This window comes from Buteo buteo, chromosome 27 (assembly GCF_964188355.1).
Source record: "Buteo buteo chromosome 27, bButBut1.hap1.1, whole genome shotgun sequence".
Lineage (NCBI taxonomy): Eukaryota > Metazoa > Chordata > Aves > Accipitriformes > Accipitridae > Buteo > Buteo buteo.
The window spans coordinates 3,001,388-3,019,736 of NC_134197.1; the positions used below are offsets into that span (position 1 = coordinate 3,001,388).

The 18,349-nt window shown below is 46.0% G+C and overlaps 1 protein-coding gene across 1 annotated transcript in view; it reads left to right on the forward strand.

Annotated features, from left to right (window-relative positions):
• The window catches only part of CACNA1H (calcium voltage-gated channel subunit alpha1 H), a 254,838-nt gene that overhangs the window by 204,869 nt on the left and 31,620 nt on the right, over nt 1-18,349 (forward strand). The window contains exons 15-26 of the mRNA XM_075058453.1: nt 2,839-2,929; nt 5,092-5,300; nt 6,961-7,232; nt 7,266-7,395; nt 8,088-8,188; nt 8,608-8,731; nt 8,869-8,937; nt 9,047-9,231; nt 11,440-11,566; nt 12,170-12,295; nt 12,926-13,015; nt 13,848-14,040. Coding sequence (XP_074914554.1) covers nt 2,839-2,929; nt 5,092-5,300; nt 6,961-7,232; nt 7,266-7,395; nt 8,088-8,188; nt 8,608-8,731; nt 8,869-8,937; nt 9,047-9,231; nt 11,440-11,566; nt 12,170-12,295; nt 12,926-13,015; nt 13,848-14,040 — 1,717 coding nt within the window. The remainder of the gene's footprint in view (nt 1-2,838; nt 2,930-5,091; nt 5,301-6,960; nt 7,233-7,265; nt 7,396-8,087; nt 8,189-8,607; nt 8,732-8,868; nt 8,938-9,046; nt 9,232-11,439; nt 11,567-12,169; nt 12,296-12,925; nt 13,016-13,847; nt 14,041-18,349) is intronic.

Sequence of the window (18,349 nt, forward strand, 5' to 3'; positions counted from 1 at the left end):
CCCTTGTACAGCAGTTTGCATCCTTTGTTCCTGATTGCTTTAAGGCAGAAGAAAGTTTTCTCCGCTTGGCATCCTGGCAGCTTGCAGGTACCTTTTACAGTACCGATCCTATTCCTTACCTGCTCTTTTGGAGGTTGAATCACCTACTAATGCGAAGCCTGTCATTGTTTAACCCCAGCCAGCAACTAAGCACCATGCAGCCACTCACTAACCCCCCTCACAGTGGGATGGGGGAGAGAATCAGAAGGGTAGAAGTGAGAAAACTTGTGGGTTGAGATAAAGGCAGTTTAATAGGTAAAGGAAAAGCCACGCACGCAAGCAAAGCAAAACAAGGAATGCGTTCCCCGCTTCCCATGGGCAGGCAGGCGTTCAGCCATCTGCAGGGAAGCAGGGCTCCATCATGTGTAATGGTGACTTGGGAAGACAAACGCCATCCCTCCGAACATCCCCCCTTCCTTCTTCTTCCCCCAGCTTTATGTACTGAGCATGGTGTCGTATGGTCTGGAATATCCCTCGGGTCAGTTGGGGTCAGCTGTCCCAGCTGTGTCCCCTCCCAACTCCTTGTGCCCCCCCAGCCTGCCCACTGGTGGGGTGGGGTGAGAAGCAGAAAAGGTCTTGGCTCTGTGTAAGCACTGCTCCGCAGTGTGTATTATCGACACTGTTTTCAGCACAAATCCAAAACATAGCCCCATGCTAGCTACTATGAAGAAAATTAACTCTATCCTAGCCAAAACTAGCACAAGCCAGAAATGGGCAGCCCCATGCGATACTCTCTTGAGTGCATGATTACAAACCTAGCTGAATGGCTGTCGTTTTCTTGCTCAGGCTTAATGGCTCCTTTTGGAGCTGTTACAGACCATGATTTAAATGTGTGTAAGGAGTAGTTTTCAAAGCTTGTATTATTCACTCAGTGCTGCCTCAGAAAAGGCCAGCAACCACAGGCATGACATTTGCAGGGCACATTTTGCTCTCCACTTCCATTTATTATAAATCCTGACATTAAGCCCATGGGCTTGTCAGTTGTCTCATAGCAAGGTATTAGCTGTGTTACAGAAAAACCTTCTCAGGGCTGTATTTCAGCTACCAGGGCTCAATTCAAGTCTTGCACTTACAAATGCATAACTTAGCTCTGGTTGTAAACCGAAGATGTTTACAGTCTCCCTGGACAACTCCCAGGAAAAAGTATCAGTGGAGCTGGGTTTTCTTTTGTCACCCCTAATTCTGTTGGTACGTTGGAAATATGGCAGAAATTCTTGTTTTGACCTCTTTGACTTTGCCCTCTTATAGGGTGATGCTCTTAGCAGTTATAGAAGACACTGAGGTGCACTTCTCCCTTTGCTCGGATGTTTCTTTTACTTAGATGGAAAGTGACTTCTGGGAGACTTGTGCAGCTAAGAGGGTACACATTAGAGTGGCTCTAAGCTCTGAACCATCAGCAGCGTTTCAGCAAGAACACTGAAAATTGTAATGTGAATCACAGTACAGTCTCAGCTTGATCTCAGGTTCTGATCTGCCTGTGGAGCAAGCTTGGCAGGAGTATCCCTAGAAGAGAATAGGCTTAAATGGCCACAAAACCATTTTCAGTACGTTTGTGCTTAGGACAACAAGAAGCCAGACTTCAAACAGGACCATAATTGCATATTTGTGCTTACATTGTTCCCATGTCATTTCGAAATCTACCCTAGAGCTGCTCTGGAAAAGCAGACAAACCTTCCAAAATTATGCAAATCTTTCATCTACTCTGCACTAGTGCTTCTGCTTCAAAACAGAGAAGATGAATAAGGCAGCTTAAGCCTTTCAGTCATCCTGTCTGTTTGGCTGCACCAGTTAGCAATACATCACAGATGAAATTAAGTTCACTGCCACTTCAGCACCATGTCTCTAGAAACCATGGTGATTTGTTCAGGCATCAGTTAAGGAACTGTACTCCTTTTTCTGGGATCAGCTGCTTTAATCCAACCATTTGCTATCAATTTGCACAGCTTTTCTGCAGTCTTGATGGATCCAGCCAGAGTCATGCCGGCAGCCTGCTGGAATCTCTCCTCTCTGCAGACCTCCCCCAGCAGAGTAAAACCTGACAATAGCTCTTCTGTCCCAACCTTGTACATTATTTAGACTGATCGGTTTGGGTAGCAGAGGCAGATATGTATGAAAGGGAAAAATAACTGGACTTCCAAGAGGAAAGCCAGTGTAAGGGTGGTTGGCTGTTCTCTGTCCTGAGATGATGCTGTGCTGCCAGGCAAGCTGGCCTCTTTCCCTTCTGTCTCAGCTTCAATGTTGCCAAGAGATTTCCCAATACAATCTCAATTACCAGCCAGCGTGAAAAAAGCAAATCAGGGCTGGGTTTTCAGGTCTAAGTCAAATTTATAGTGCTGTCAAATAAAGAAGAAAAACCCTTTGACATCCTTTGACATTAAAACCTAAGTGCTTTCAGCTGGGATCATGGAGAGTGCAAATATGGAACCCCACAATGCCAATTTTTCTTAGTCACTCTGATTACAGCTGCACTTTCGTGTTCTCCCCTGGGATACGCTGTTCAGTGAGGCTGGGTGCAGTGTAGGAAACACGACAATATTGCAGGAACAGTAGTCACAATCACAACATCATCCTTTCTGTCCAAGTATGAAAATGAATCAAAACAAGGAAGAGGGACTTACCTGGGGTGATTCCCCAGGGCAGTGTCAGAGGGAATTTGGCATTCTGCCCTCAGTTCTTGGGGCCACACTTAAACTAACCATGGGGAGCTGAGGTATCTCTGAGCTGCTAAGTAACCCAAACGGCCTTTGTGCTAAAGTTTAAATGAATCAAGTCTGTTAATTATCCTTCTCCTCCCTACAGGGTGATGCCAATAGGTCAGACACAGATGAGGACAAGACATCTGCCAACTTCGATGATGATTTTGAGAAGCTAAAAGACTTCCGAGCAACAGGTAGGATTTTGTCTCTGCATTTCCCTGAGAATCTGAGAGTTACAACTCTGCTTCCACAGTCATCTTTTCATAGAAACTTAAGGCAGAAAGTGGAAGAATCCATTTTATTTGGCAATTAATCTGATAGCTATGTTAACAGAGCAAAAAAGTGTTAGGAAAGCTAAATGAGCATTGATACTTCCTTTAAACAGATGTTTTTCTTATTTAAACTCTGCTAGAATATTTAGATGTGTCTCATCGTTTCTTCTGTATTATTACCACAGAATGGTTTGCTGACAGCAATATTCTCACACTACTTCTCAGCAGCTTTTCAAATCAATCATGCTCTCATCTGTTCTTTTTGGTTTCTCACACAAATGCATTTAGGTGAGGTTTGATTGATGGAAATGTTGCTGTTCATTTGTGTTACAGGAGGGCCTGGCAATTGATTTGAAATAAGGCCCTATTGTACTAGTTTACTATAAACATGGAATAGTAGGTGACAGCCTTCGCTCTGCAGAGTTTGCAACCAGATAGGGGACAGGAAGGGATCACACATTTTAACAGAGTGAATAGCCTGATGGTAAACAAGAGCCAGTTTAGTTCCTCTGTACTTTAATTCTTGGCTTGGGGTCTTGTTAGGATTACTTTAAATGCTTCTAAACCAGGATTAGTTTTGGCTAAGGAAATGATATTGATTGTGGTGAGCAGATGGAATTCAACTGAGGAAAGGGAAGAAATAATCTGTTGGGGAAGCTGAGACAGAGCTGGATCATAGCAAGGAGATGGAGCTGCTCAGTCTGCAGGTGAAGCAAAAAATTCCAAACACCAAGTGATCAAAAGAATGTCCATTGCAAATAGTTGACAAGGAACCCCCAGCACCAACTATACACCAGCTTTGCACCAACTATTTGCTGAGCAGCTTCAAATAATAAGAGAGTTCTAGGGGAAAGAAATATTGTCACCTCTTCTCAGGTAACACAGAAATAGAAAACAGGGATGAATTTGCCATCAGTCAAAGTCCATGAGTAATTGTGTGTCTCCATAAGCCTCATAGATGCCAACCGGTGACTAAACAGCATAAGGACATTAACAATTCTATTACAGTGTCACTGGTCTATAGACAGATACACTGGCAAGAGGAATGTGTATTGCAGATTAGCAAATTTAGAGCTGGATCTTCCACCCCTCAAAGTGAATGGCAGTGTTCCCATGGACTACTGTGGTGCAGATCAGGTATTTGTGCACAAGCCAGCAACTAAACAGATGATACAATAGAAGCACACTGCATTACAAAAGCAGTGGAGGAGAAATAGCAGAGGTAATGCACTCACTTGGATTTCTCACTGCAGGCTTGGACTTCTTTCCTGCTGGTTGCAGATGCTCTCATTCTTCCCCCTCCTTAAGAATGATTCTGCAGTTATTAAACCAGAACCCACTAAGCCCAGTAAAACAGGAGCTAGTTCAACTTTAGTTTGTGTTTGAAATTAGGCTTTTGGGTTTGAGTATTACGGCACTCCATAGGGCTTGAGGTGCTATGTCTGGTTTGTCTTCAGTGTGAATATGGTTTTTGCAGTCTGTACTTGCCATACAGCTAAAATAGGTGCTTTCTATAATTACCACAGAGATGTGCCATTAGATTTCTCTGTTACAGAGAATTTTACTCCTCTAGATGTCTGGATGTGTAAAAGCAACTTCCATTTCCTGTCCCCTGAACAGATGACTAAAGACAATGACTAACGTTTGCTTAGTGTCTTCCCATGAAGGAACTTAGAGCACATCAGAACTGCATAAAAATCTCTGTGTAAGACTGTATCACAAGGAGAAGAGATTAACTTCCTAGGGTGAATTTAGCCGGTCCTCCATGTCCTTTCCCTGGAAACTCTCTCCCAGTCCCCCAGAACTGTAGCTCCACTCTCTAAAGCCCAAGAAACAGTGAACAAAAGAAGCTTCCTTTGGAGGGCAACGAGTTCCAAGTCCAGGCAGGGCTGAAGACCTCTTAAAAGGTTGTGACATTTGCCTTATGCCTCTGAGCACGGTGGGGGTGATGTTATTGCCCACAACATTTCATCTCCATTTGGCAGAGTTCCTAGAAGACCCAAGGAGCAATGTCCATTCTGAAGAATGATTTCTGTAGTTGTAGCTGAGCATTCACCTTGTATTCTCTCTCCACTTCTCTCCAGAGATGAAGATGTACTCACTTGCTGTCACCCCAAACGGACACCTGGAGGGCAGGGGAAGCATGCCACCTCCTATAATCATGCGCACTGCTGCCACACCAATGCCCACACCAAAGTGTTCCCCACACATGGATTCAGTGCACACTTTTGTGGACTCGAGGAGAGGGAGTAACGCCTCGCTAGACCCCTTGAGCTACGACCAGAAGTCCTTGGTAGGTTGCTATTGTGAACAACTCTCCCTCAAGTGCCTGCAAGCAGCATAGATGATATATGTGTGTGTGTGCATGCAAGCATTGCCAGAAAAAAAAGACGGGTGATAGAGGTGAGAAGTATGTGGAAAGTCAGGAGGAGAACAGAGTCAAGAGGGAGAAACGTAACAGTCAAGGACAGAGAGTATATGAAGAGGGGAGACAGGAATGTACTGGGATTCAGTGTCTTCCTGCCTAATATCTGATTGGAAGTCCATGCCAAGCCACGCCACTGGAGAGACGCAACCTGAGACAAGTCGTAAGTTCATGCAGTTATTCCAGCAAACCCCTCTGAGGAGGAGCAGGCACCTTTTGCCAACCACACTGGCCATTTTGTGGTGTCTTGGAGAAGTTGTCAAGTGCTCCTGTGAGGATGAGGCCTATTTCCCTCCACAGTGTTTTAGGGTTGCATCTTGAATCCACCTTGTGTCAAGGGAGATAAAGCATTTGTCCTTACCAACACAGCAGCTGAGCTCCAGTTACAGTACAGCAGCCCCATTGGAGGGGAGACAAAGGAAATGAGGTAGGAGCTGACCGATTGCCACCAGGCACAGCTCATGGAGCAGAGATTTGGCTGGAGCTGACTGCTTTGGCAACTGATTGCATTTTGCCTGCAACAGGGGAGCGGGAGGGCAGCTCTGTGAAAACAGAGGGTGCAGAGATAATAGACAAAGTGGATTTCTGCTGCTGCTTATCTATCCCATTCCTCTGCTCTGTAACTGCAATATCATGTTCAAATCAAGGCAGCAGACCGTGAAGGCACTTCACATAGAGACAGAGCCACTATCCCCTTTGGTAAGCTGCTTAGTCAAGGTAATGCTTTTGAAAAGAAAATAGAGATGACTGTTGTTTGCCTTGGGGTTTCATGGGATTGTGAGTTGCTGGAGAGGGTTGTTCATGGTTTGAATCCTTTCTCTGAGAGCACATCACTGCCACCAGCCAAAGGAAGATAAAGCAGTCAGAGGAGAGCTGGCCAACGCTGAGAAGGAGGAGGAAGGCAGTTTGCCTCATTTTGGGCTGGGAAGAAGCCATGGAGGGAAAAGGAGATTTCCTTCTAGCCTTTCTGCTCTGACCTTAAGTGCTCTCATCTTGGCAACTACCTGCCAGCCAAAGTGCACTCACACACCTATCAGTGCCAGAAATTTGCTGTAAGAGAAACATTCATTCCATCTCCTTATGCAGCAAACTGAAGAGAAAGTAATGCATGGGGGCACAATTTCCAACAGACACTTGAGTGACTCAGGTGCCAGAGTCCCTCTGGAAGCCAGGGAAGTTGTGTGCTGAAGCCACTTGAACATGAGGAAAGAAAATGCCACTTCAGCAATAGTGTCTTTGGGTCCAGTTTTTATGCACAGTTAATGCAGCCAGGACAGTAGGAAGTCATGCAGCACAGAGGATTGGTAGCTGTGCTACAGGTATAGTTCAAAGAGTACCTTCAGTGTGGGATTAGCTGGGTGCTTGGCTCCCATCTCAAGGCGTTGGCATGATGAAATCAGAGCAGTGAGGAAAGCTGGAAGGGGAAGACATGACTTGCAATAAGAAGGGTCTTCCAGTCTGGGCAAAATGCTATATCCTTTGGCTTCCTCCTGCAAACAAACCCTCAAATGTCTTTTTACTCTCTCAGTCCAGCCTCCGCAGTTCCCCTTGCGCCAACTGGGGCACCAGCAGCAACTGGGGAAGCCGACGCTCAAGCTGGAACAGCCTGGGCAGAGCCCCGAGCCTCAAGAAGAAGAACCAGTCAGGAGAAAGAGAGTCCTTGCTCTCTGGGGAGGGAAAAGGCAGCACAGACGATGACTCCGATGACGCCAAGTCCAGCACAGTCAGCAGGCCCTCATTGCACCGCCGGGCAGAGTCCCTGGACTACCGCAGCTCCCTGGACCTGCCTGAGCTGCTTCAGTTGCCCACCATGCGCCACTCACTCAGTATCAGCCCCGTGGCCGTTCTGCCTGCCGAGTACCAAGACTGCAACGGCAAGATGGTTCACGTCCCCAGCGAGTTCTTCCTGCGTGTCGACGGACACAAGGAGGATGCTATGGACTATGAGGATGACATGGAGGATGTGAGTTGAGGGGGAAATTGGGTGCTCATGTGTTAAGTGGCTTTTCCACTCCAAGAAGGCTGATGAAAAATCAGTCTTTGAAATGTGTTACTGCCTAATGGCTGGTGTAGACAAAATGAATCCAGATCCGAGGGATGGGCATCCATTTCCCAAAAGGCTTTTTTATATTAATGGGTTGGGCTGTTACCTTGCAGTGGTCTCTAATGAGGTAAAACTGCAAGGGGTTGTGCATGCATTTGCCTAGTTTTTGAACTGGTTGAGATTGTCCCCCTGGCCCAGGTTGCCTCCAAAAATGAGCTGTAGACACAAGAGATAGCTAATGTCTGTGCTCACAAGAGCTGTTTGGCATCTCGAAGGCTTGAAAGCCAAGAGTGTTCTCTATTTAAGTTTTTGGTTGTTTGAGGCCTTTTTGTTTTTGACACAACTTTGAATCTCAAAATGATACCTGCCTAGAAAGTCTTGCTTTGTTATGTTCATATCTTACTGTACAGCAGCCCCTTTCTTCCACCCCTTTCCTCCATGTTTTGTTGGACAAATGTGACAATGCCTGCCACGTCTCTGTCCCAAAAGCCATGACTCCGTACAGGTGCTATGAAATGTCATGTGCTGCCCTCTTTCACAAAAGGACTGTGAAAGTTGAAGAGGCAGGAAAATAAAAGAGGAAGAAAAGGTGTTTCTTCTTTTCTATCCAGAGTTACTGCTACCGAATTCGTAAAATCCTGGAGCCCTACAAACCACAGTGGTGCAAGAGTCATGAAGACTGGTCCCTCTACTTGTTTTCCCCACAGAATCGGTAAGAAATCCCAGTAAAATGCCAGCCCGCCAGGTTTTTGTGGTAATGAAATACTACAATTCTAGTTAGCCTTCCCTTGAGAAAAATCCCTCTCTGATGTAGAAGCACTGAGAGTTTAAGAAATCCAATTCCTGATTTTTAGGTAACTTTTTCTGTTACATGTGGGCAGAACTGTTGCATGGTTCACCCTGTGCCTGTCTAGGAAGAAGGGTGGTTTAACCAGCATTAATAATAGCTGTTATTACATCTTGTTTACTTCATTGACAATAATGGCTGAAACTTGTGGAGAGACTAGCTCACTACCTGGGCTGATGCTGATGGCACAGCTGCCAAAGACTTTCAAGGACGTGCCATTCAGGTGGGAGTCTCTCGCTGACCCAAACATCTAATGTATATTTTTTTCCCCACCATTTCTTCAGGTTCCGAGTGATGTGCCAGAAGGTCATTGCCCACAAAATGTTCGATCATGTGGTGCTGGTCTTCATATTTCTCAACTGCATCACTATAGCACTGGAGCGACCAGACATAGACCCACACAGCACAGTGAGTACCTGAGTCATTTTCTTCCTTGATCCAGCATCCAGATCTTAGTCTTGTCAGGGCAAGACCCTGCAAGATGAAAGACGTTTGTTTTCTAACACCTTTAAATAACTTTCTTTTTGCTGTTCTATGTTTTACAGGAAAGGATATTCCTAAGTGTTTCTAATTACATCTTCACTGCAATCTTTGTGGCTGAAATGATGGTTAAGGTAATGATATCTCCATCCCATGGCCCTTAGTGAGGCCTGGCAAAGACCAGAACATGACATAGTTATGATCTGGGTGAAGATTTAAATGTCTCTCTTCTCCTGGCTGTAGGTGGTAGCTCTTGGCTTTTTCTCTGGGGAGAACACCTATCTGCAGAGCAGCTGGAATGTCCTGGATGGAGTCCTGGTCTTTGTATCTATCATTGACATTATTGTCTCCATGGCGTCAGCAGGCGGAGCTAAGATCCTGGGTGTCCTTCGTGTTTTGAGACTTCTGCGGACCTTGAGACCCCTCCGGTATGTTCACTGATAGGGTGGCTGAGTTTTCTTAGTGTTGATAGATCAAGGAGTTTGAAAAAATGCACATGAGCCATCAAGGTCTTACTTAATAACACAAAAAGCTGAAACACAGTATGGGTAGAATCATCTTTGGGGAGCTCTTATGTAGTGAAACTGTTTGAAAACAGTGAAATTAGTTATAATATAACTCATCTTCTCCAGCACGGAAGAGAGCGGATGGAGTTTGGAGTGAGAGGTGTTATTGTACTCAGGCAGTTAGTGCAGTGAATGCCTCCTCCAGGCTGCATTTTCATCACCATTTTACAAATCAGTCTGGCTCCTTGTTAAACTGCATAACCTCATAGTCATTCCCAAGCAAAGAGGTTGCCTTGGTTGGGAGAAAATTTGCAATTGAACAGGTGCTGACAATAATTTGATAAGCTCCAGCATCTATACCTGCTCTCCTGTGCCTGCATATCTAACATTACTGCAAAACAATTTAGTTCTCAGCTAGGAAGAGGAAGGGGAGGCACTTTCAGTATTTGAGAAAAGGAATAAAGAGAATTTGTATTTTGTTTACAATTATGCAATAACAAAGAGTGTTAATGCTTGGGGGATTTTTATCAGCTCACAGCTCCTGTGTTCTGCTTCCATCCTGCTTGGCAAGAAACACAAGCCTTTTTTCATGAAATTTCAGGGGAAATAAGATAGGCACCTCCTGAGACCTGTAGGCTTTCTGATGAAAAGCTGCTTGCTTATGACAATAATCAGAAGAGGCAATCTTGTTTAGGCCCATGACCACAAGAACAACAGCTATTTGTCTGCTGCTCTGTATTTCCTTAGTGACATGTAACTTTGTGAGTGTTTCTGTCTCCTCTCTTGCTCCCATGCTCTGTTCTGCTGGTGGCATCAGGGTCCCCTTGCAGTGCTGGCTCACCAGGAGCCACTCTGGGTCACCCTGGACAAGCCTTGGCCTGGCAGCGCCTCAAGGCATTTATCTAACATGCATAAGTAGGAACAGAAATCAAGGCATAGGCAATTCATAAGTAAGTAAACGTAAGGGGAAAAAAAATGGAATTGGTCATGGAGAATAACTAGGCCAGATCCTATTAATAGAGAGGAATTCATCACCTCTCACAATGGCTTCACTTATCACAGCCTCTTCCAGGATTACTCCAGGGACCATTCCTAACACTTTGTAGGTGCAGTTCAGACTGCTACATTATTTGCTGCCAAATAAGACCCTATTGAAATGCTTTGTCCCTGCAGCATACAACTCTCCTCTTTTCTCTGTGTTTGGCAGGCATGAAAGCGTCATTAGCCGTGCAAGCTCAAGCTACCTGCAAGGACTCATACCCTCTCCCCTCTACAGGCCCCTCCAAAAAAACCCTTTGATGTTCTTCAGTCAAAACACCCGCCTTCCCAGAAAAGCTTGCTTGGGCTAGTTACACTTATGTGTGCAAACACATTTTTCAGACACCCATGGGAGAGCCATTCTCCAGGCACTCATACAGGAAAGGAAAACACTTGTTCTCCATAATACCCAAAAGCTACTTCAGGCTGTGCTTAGAGCATGCCTGGCCTCTCATGGCCTCACAGCAAGCAAGCAAGCTGCTCTTTAATGGGATGACCCTTTGGCTGTGGAGCTGTTGATCACAAGTTCCTGTTAGCTAAGAGTCAGTTCAGGAACTAATTAGGAAACAAACTGAAATTACTTTGTTTGAAAAGTTGTCATGGGGCCCAGGCCAGTAGGGGAGATAGGCACTTACGCCTGTAGAAAGAGGACAAGACATGCTCTCTAGTACCACTGTGAAGCTGTTTAGACGTGTTGTGTTAGGAAGCAAGCTTCTGCCTGGTGTGTGCCCCTCTGCTTGGATCAGAGAGACCTCAGAGGGGATCAGCTCTCTAGACTGAGGTACAAATAACCCTGTAGTGGGAACCTCTTGATATTCTGCCCATAGAGAGTGTTCCCTCGTCATTGTTACTAGTAAGCAATTGCCCAACACCCTTGCTGTCAGGGTGGCTTACACTTTTTTAATTTCATCTAATGTGACTGTGAATATTCTGCTTGTCCAAATAAGTCACTAATTGTCTCTGAATGCTGCCTGCAGGTAGAGGAGGGTTGTGTTAGCTTTACTGCAGCCCAAGCAGAGGAGGAAAAGCAACCATATAATAACAGGGCATACATAAAAATTAAAAGCTTTATTGTTTTGCCATTTTTTCCAGAGTCATCAGCAGAGCCCCAGGTCTGAAGCTGGTGGTAGAAACCTTGATCTCCTCCTTGAGGCCTATTGGGAATATTGTTCTCATCTGCTGTGCTTTCTTCATTATCTTTGGGATTTTAGGCGTCCAGGTAGAGTATTTCCCTCACCACAGCCATTTGTAAGTGACTGCTGCAAAAGAGAAGCTGTTTTTCTCACCACCTGGGGTTAAGGTGGAAGTAACGAGCTTAAGTCTCTCCAAAGGAAGATTTCAGTTAGGTGTTAGGAAAGCAGAGCCAGGCCCTCTGGGGTGGGGTTAGCATCTGCTCATTGGAAGGCTCTCAGGATTAGAAGAGCAGACCTCCCTGATGAATAACACAGCACCAGCTAAGCCTGCCTGAGGGTAGGGGAAGGAGAAGACAAATTCCCAAGATCCCTCCTGGCTCTGTGTGCTAGGATATATATAATATCTCTTCCTCAGAGAGGAGATTGTCATCCTCCCAACAAGACAGGGCTGGCCTGCAGGATCACCTTCCTTCTGTGTCTGGAGCAATATGCAGTAATATCTCAGGGCCTGAAGTTTCACCAGAGGTCTTTTCCTGCCCTGTGTCTTAAGACAGATATGTGAGCTGGAAGGAAAGGAAAGGAATTTGAACTTGGCAAACAACTCTACTAGGGGAAAGACAGATAAATCAGGGGACAGACCTTTCAAAGCTGCTTCTTTTTTGTTTTTTTTTCTTGCTTCTCAAATACAGCTTTTTAAAGGCAAGTTCTACTACTGTGATGGTCCTGATGTAAAAAACATCACTACAAAGACTGACTGCACTAACGCACGCTACAAATGGGTTCGGCGGAAGTACAATTTTGACAATTTGGGACAGGTAAAGTCCTTATTGCAGGGATTTTCCATACCAGTTTTAAAGGATGAGCACTTAAATTGTATTCCTTGAGGAGGCCTTCATCTATCAGAAGCAAACCTAACTGGGTAAAAATGGATCAGGTCACCTCTTGATCTCTTGCAGCCAGACTTCCTAGGGTTATACAATTCCTTGTTTATAGGAGGGTGTTGTCTTAAAGCCACTGCTTTTGCATGCAGTCCCTCATGTATGGACCACAACTGTCACTTTTAGTCTCTTGACTTCTAGCAAGACAGCCCATAGTAGGAGCTGGGATATATTTTTGCTTTTAAAACCCCATGACATTGGGCCAGCCTGCAATATTGATTTTTAATCATGCTTTGGTGACCAGAAAGCCTGATGTGTCTGAGCAAAAGTCAACCTATATGTGAGGGAAAAGGAGCATTAATGACCATAGTTTGATCACTTTTAAGCCAGATATGGAAATAGGTAAAAGCAAGTCACAATATGTTGCATTTCTCCACCAACTCCAAGCCAGATGATGTGTTATGAGCTGTGGATTGGTTTTACTGAACATTGTCTGTTGTTAGTTTCTTCTCTGGGGACTAAAATGTAAGACTAATCTTGTTTGTTTGTTTGTTTGTTTTCTTATAGGCCCTCATGTCCTTGTTTGTCCTCTCCTCCAAAGATGGCTGGGTGAACATCATGTATGATGGTTTGGATGCCGTGGGTATTGACCAACAGGTAAATGTGCTGCAGAGTCCAGATGTGTTGCTCTCAGAAGTCTCATGCCTGGATGACTCTGATGTTTTGCAAGTCCCAGGAAGGAGCAGAGCTATAGGACCTTCTTGAGGTCCTGACTGCTCATTGGGCTGCAAAGGTTTTACATTCTCCATTGAGTGCCCCGTGTAGTAGACAAACAAGTACTGATGGGGGTTTTAATTAGAATGGTGGTACTTGAGAAGGGCCACACCTGCCATTGCACTGCGGCTTCATGGAAGGCATGATGAATATAAGTAAATTCTCACAAGATGGAAAACAACCAGGAATGTTATGAAAAGGACATTGTTAAGTTTGTGTGTTACGTGGCATTTGCAAAGGAAAGTCAAGAGTCTTAGATGAGTAGTACCCCATCGCAGCTACAGTAACACTTTCTCCTGCTTCTGAAGATCCCATAATGGCTGAGAAATGTTAACCATGAGCACACATCTCAAAAAAATAAGCTGGAGCCTATCATTAACTAAAATGATCACGCAGGTGGAATGATGCACATCCACTGAGATTTATTTTAAGCTGTATGAAATAAATGCCAAAATTATTAAATCCTGTAAGACAAACTGTGGAGGCTAGTGTGGGTTTCACAACAAAAGTAAAATTCTAGTCGGTGAGAAAGTGGATGAGAGGAAACTGTTTTGGGAAAAATCTCTTAACTCCTCTCAGCCCTCTCCTCCTCCCCTCAAAACTGTACTGTGCTGTCTTGTTGCTACAGAGTGCCCAATATCCTGACTTACACACATCTTGTCTATGCCGCTTCTCTTCTCTTCTGTCTTGTTTTTTTAATTCCCCACCTCACCAGCCCATCCAGAACCATAACCCTTGGATGCTTCTCTACTTCATCTCCTTCCTGCTCATCGTCAGCTTCTTCGTGCTCAACATGTTTGTGGGGGTGGTGGTGGAGAACTTTCACAAGTGCCGACAGCACCAGGAGGCGGAGGAGGCCCGGCGTCGGGAGGAGAAGCGGCTGAGACGCTTGGAGAAAAAGCGCAGGAGTAAGGAGATATACCTGTCTGGTCGGTAGACTGCGTTACAAACCAAAATCTTTCTGAGCCCTGCCTGCTCCCAAAGCAAGACTTTTGTTTTCCTTTGGTTTTGTTTCCATGGGATTCAAGAGGCTGTTTTGCTTCGTTACCTCTTTGGCGGTACCTTAAGTCTTGGGTTGCCAATACCCTGGAATTGTCCTCTACAAGCCTGACATAAAGCATTACCTGTTTACTTGGCTGGGGAGAAAATCCTCCTCCAAGCAGAGTCCTCTATCATGCTCTGCAAGGCAAATGCGTCCCAAGCACCGAGCGGGAGCTCATGGTGCGACTGAGGGATGCAGGGAGTAAACAGCTGCAATGCTTACTGTGTGCGTGAAGGCCAGTCCTGAGGGTAGCCCTGTGGCTTAATGTGCCGCTTGCATCTGATGATGGTGGTGGTTTGATTTATTAATTATTTTCTTAGACAAAATAATTGTGATGCTTTTTAGAGTCCTAGCGCATGGTCCCGCATGCCACAACCATGCTGCATGAGGGCATGAACACACCAACAGCCCTGGGGAGAAGAATGGAGCTCCAAGATGGGGCTGTCCAGAAAATTCTTCTCTGGAAGATGTCCATTACAAGAGATGCTTGCCCCATCACAGGCTGGGGGAGCCCTTCACTGCTGAGTAATGTGCTGGGACTCAGTTTGTCCTTGCCAACAGTCAACATGGAAATATTGGCCCATCGCAGGGCCATTAGGGTGCAACAGAAGGCCTTTAGCTGAAATCTGCTTCTTAGTGGATCTAGTAGGGACCATCAGACCAGACCAGAAAAACAGCTGAGTTTGTGCTCCTTTCCTTACCCACACCTTCCCAGGGGTTCTCATGTATTAATTCTCACCTGCACTGCTGCTTGGCAGGCTCCACCAGGGACAAGCTGCCTATAGCATCTGGTGGGTATTCCCAGGAAAACTGCCAGGGAACCAGCCGCACTGACTTCCCAGACAGTTTTAGTGAACAGGGACAGCCTGCATCAGATGCTGGCAGGCATTTTTTAGAAGTAAGTGAGGGAACATGGCTTGGCCACTGTGTTCAAAGATGAGCTTAGTCAAGGATAAGACTTGAGTGCTTCTGGCCCACTTGCCGCAGGAGCTCTGTGGCTCTTTGCCTAGCGCTGTGCTGCCTTGTGTAATCTCCTGTAAAGACCTAATATCTCATTGTGAAAAATGGCTAGTTGTGTCCAAAACATCAAGCCGTAGGTATCCATTTTCAGCTGGGAAAACTGCAGTTAGATTGAATAGTCTTTTGCCTGGCTCTAAGGACATAGTCAGAGGCTTTGCTAGTAGAAACCCCAGCCAATTGCCTCCATCCATCCGTGCTTGAGTCAGAAGGCAGGCAGCTGTATCCCTCGCAGCTCCTCTCCTGCTCTTGTGGTCCTCTTTATTAGAGCCATGGGAGACCTTGGCACTAAATGTCTGCACCATGGTCTCCACGGGGCCTTAATGACAGACTGACCTGACACCACAGTGAAGGCCAAGCCCATTTCATTTTAGCTAGTTGTGAGTTAAGTAGCTGGGTTAAAATGAAATCTAGATCAAACTAGCCAGCTGCAAACAGTCGTTGAATCTCTTCAGAGATGTAGAAGAGTTCAAATGCAGTTTCATTTCCCTTTTTCCATTTAAGTTCTTGAGTTTGAGGTTCCAGCTAGGATTAGAAGTGGAAATCCCGAAGGCAGCATTTCCAGCACAACAAGAGAAATCAGTTTCAGGCTCTCAGGAGTCCTCCTGCTTATTCAGTATTTCTACCCCAATGTGCTGACCCAAGAAGACATTCAGATAAATGCAAAGTTTATATGAAAAAAAAAAAAGTTTATTTACAAAGAACATGAAGCATCCTTAGAGAAAATAGGCTGGGGCACAGGTAAGGAGGGATAGCTTAATCACAGACAGTTGCTGTTCCTGATTAGTAAGTAAATCTTATTACAAGCCTGTCTGTGGCTCCCTGCTTAGACACCGAAAAGAGCCAGTTCCTGTTAAAGTGATGGACGCTGTTACATTGACCCTCTTTATCCTGCTATCTTGAAGGATAGAGTCAAGGAGATATTTCAGACCGCAGACCCAGGCATTGCACAGATGTGGGTTGTAACATTTCACTGAGAGCATGCAGGGAGGAGGACAGCTTTCTGGAAGGTGATCAAGTCCAGTATAGCAACTGAGAGGCTAAATGTTTGGCCATGTGCTGGGCTTCCAGGAGGTTACCTCAGATCATCTGGCTCTGAGGTCTCCTACCTGCCTCTGTTCAGCATGGACAGCTTGACATCCAAATTCGAGTTGTTAACAACATGAAATCAAATATCTGATACACATTTCGGAAGATTACTCTTTACATTTTAATGGATTTTTTTTTAATTTAAATGGGAGGAGTTTTCACCTCCTGGGTAATTTAGAAGATGATGGATTTGGTGAAAAAAAGTGGCAGACTCAGAAAGATGTGAGATGTGGTTGGTGCCGTGTGTGGTAGAGTCTCTGTGGGGGAATGTCTGTGTGCACGTGCAGGCATGGGATGCTGCACGGTGACGGCGGGCTGGCCAGCTTTCCACATGCCCCAGCGCTGTGTGTTTTACCCATATGGAGGAGTGGGGGAGAGGCCCCATGGGGCATGGGTGGGCACACAAGACTAGTGATTCTGCGGAGAAGCAAGGAGCCTGTGTTGGAAAGCCTAGCAGAGAGCCCTGCTTTTCCTTTAGCTGCTCTTCTAGCATTTGGCCTGAAGAGACCATAAGGGGAGGAAGAATTAGCGCTGTTAACGAGAGTAAAATCCAGCATAGCTAACAGATGTACTATCCAAGCAATGCCTGTCCATCTGGACTCACCCCATCTGCCTGGCATCTTGTCTTCGTCTCCTGTCTGTGATGTCCTCTGTGTGTAGCAACCCTGTGTGTGTTTCTGTGTATTGAGGTCTTTGGGCATCTGTAGGTACCTATACACACAGAAACGCATCATTGAGCCATAGTAGGCTTGGGCTCAGGCCTGGAAATGGGGTATACCTCATCTTACCAGTGCCTGGATGGTCCCATCCAAGCAGGCTCTGGGTACAAATGCCAGGCTCTGCAGGCTGGGTCCAGGATTTGGACCCTGTGTGCAGAGCTGTGAGCCTGGCAGAGGGATTGCTCCGTGGAGGACACAGCCCTGCAGCAGGAGACGGCTCCTTCATCAGCCCCCATGCGGGTGGGATGGAGAATCATCATGTGTCTGGTTTGCAGGTATTTTTCAGGCCTTTCAGGAGCCTGGCAGGAAGGTACCTCTCAGCCCCCATTCCTGCTGTCAGACAGCACCTCAGACCTTTCCAAAAAGTTTCTGAGGGCCACTTCCATGAAGGGATTGGGACAGGGTGACACCCCATGCCCCTTGTCAGCATGCCTTGACTCCCTCTGCTCCTGTGAGAAGCATCACTCAAGGCACCGGCAATGGAGCTCATGGACCCAAGTTATCAGCCAGGCATGTCGTTGTGGGCTGCCGTGACAGAGCAGCAGCAGCCGCAGGGCCCAGCCTTCACGACTGAGCTGAGATTAACTCATCCGAGGCCACGGCCACCACTGAAAGAAGGCACTGGGTTCACCAGTTAATTCTGCTCACGTGAGAAAAGAGGGCAGGGGGTTGAATATGCCGTAGAATGCATTTGATGTGTTTTTAAAGGCAGAACTGCGCAGCATACTTTTTCATGTGAAAGTAAAAATTCAAGATAAACTAGGATATTTTTCTGACACAGTCACTACCTCCATCCACTATATCTACTATATAAATAAGTGTAGTGTAATTTAATAATCCTGCAGCTCCTAACCTTTTAATGAGGTTCTCAGAAGACACAGACCGAAACAAGCCTCCCCAGATCAAAGTTCTTGATTAAAACCACATGGATCGGCTTGATCTCCTCTGCATTCAGGATATGGGGCCAAATCCAACCTGCCTGTATCTGCTGTGAAGCCAGCAGCCGCTGGCCCACTGAGCAGAGCACGATGTCAGGTCAAATGCAGGCAGTGCTCTGGGTTTCAAAGGCTGCAGGCAGGGTCTGGGTGACACTGCGTGCCAAAAGCAGTGCAGGCAACACTGGAAAAGCTGGAAATGCCTGACACAGCCCAGGGGAGGCCCTGGCTGGGGAGCAGAGAGTGCCTTTCAGTAGTGTCACCAAGTCACTGGTCCCTTGAGGACCCCAAAAACTAAGAACTCAGAAAAGGAAATGCTTTTGCCTGATTTCCACTCTGTACGAGAAGAGCGTGGCCACAGACGTGTTTCTCTGAGGCATTTCCCAACACAGAGCTGCGAGTCTGGGCACTGTAG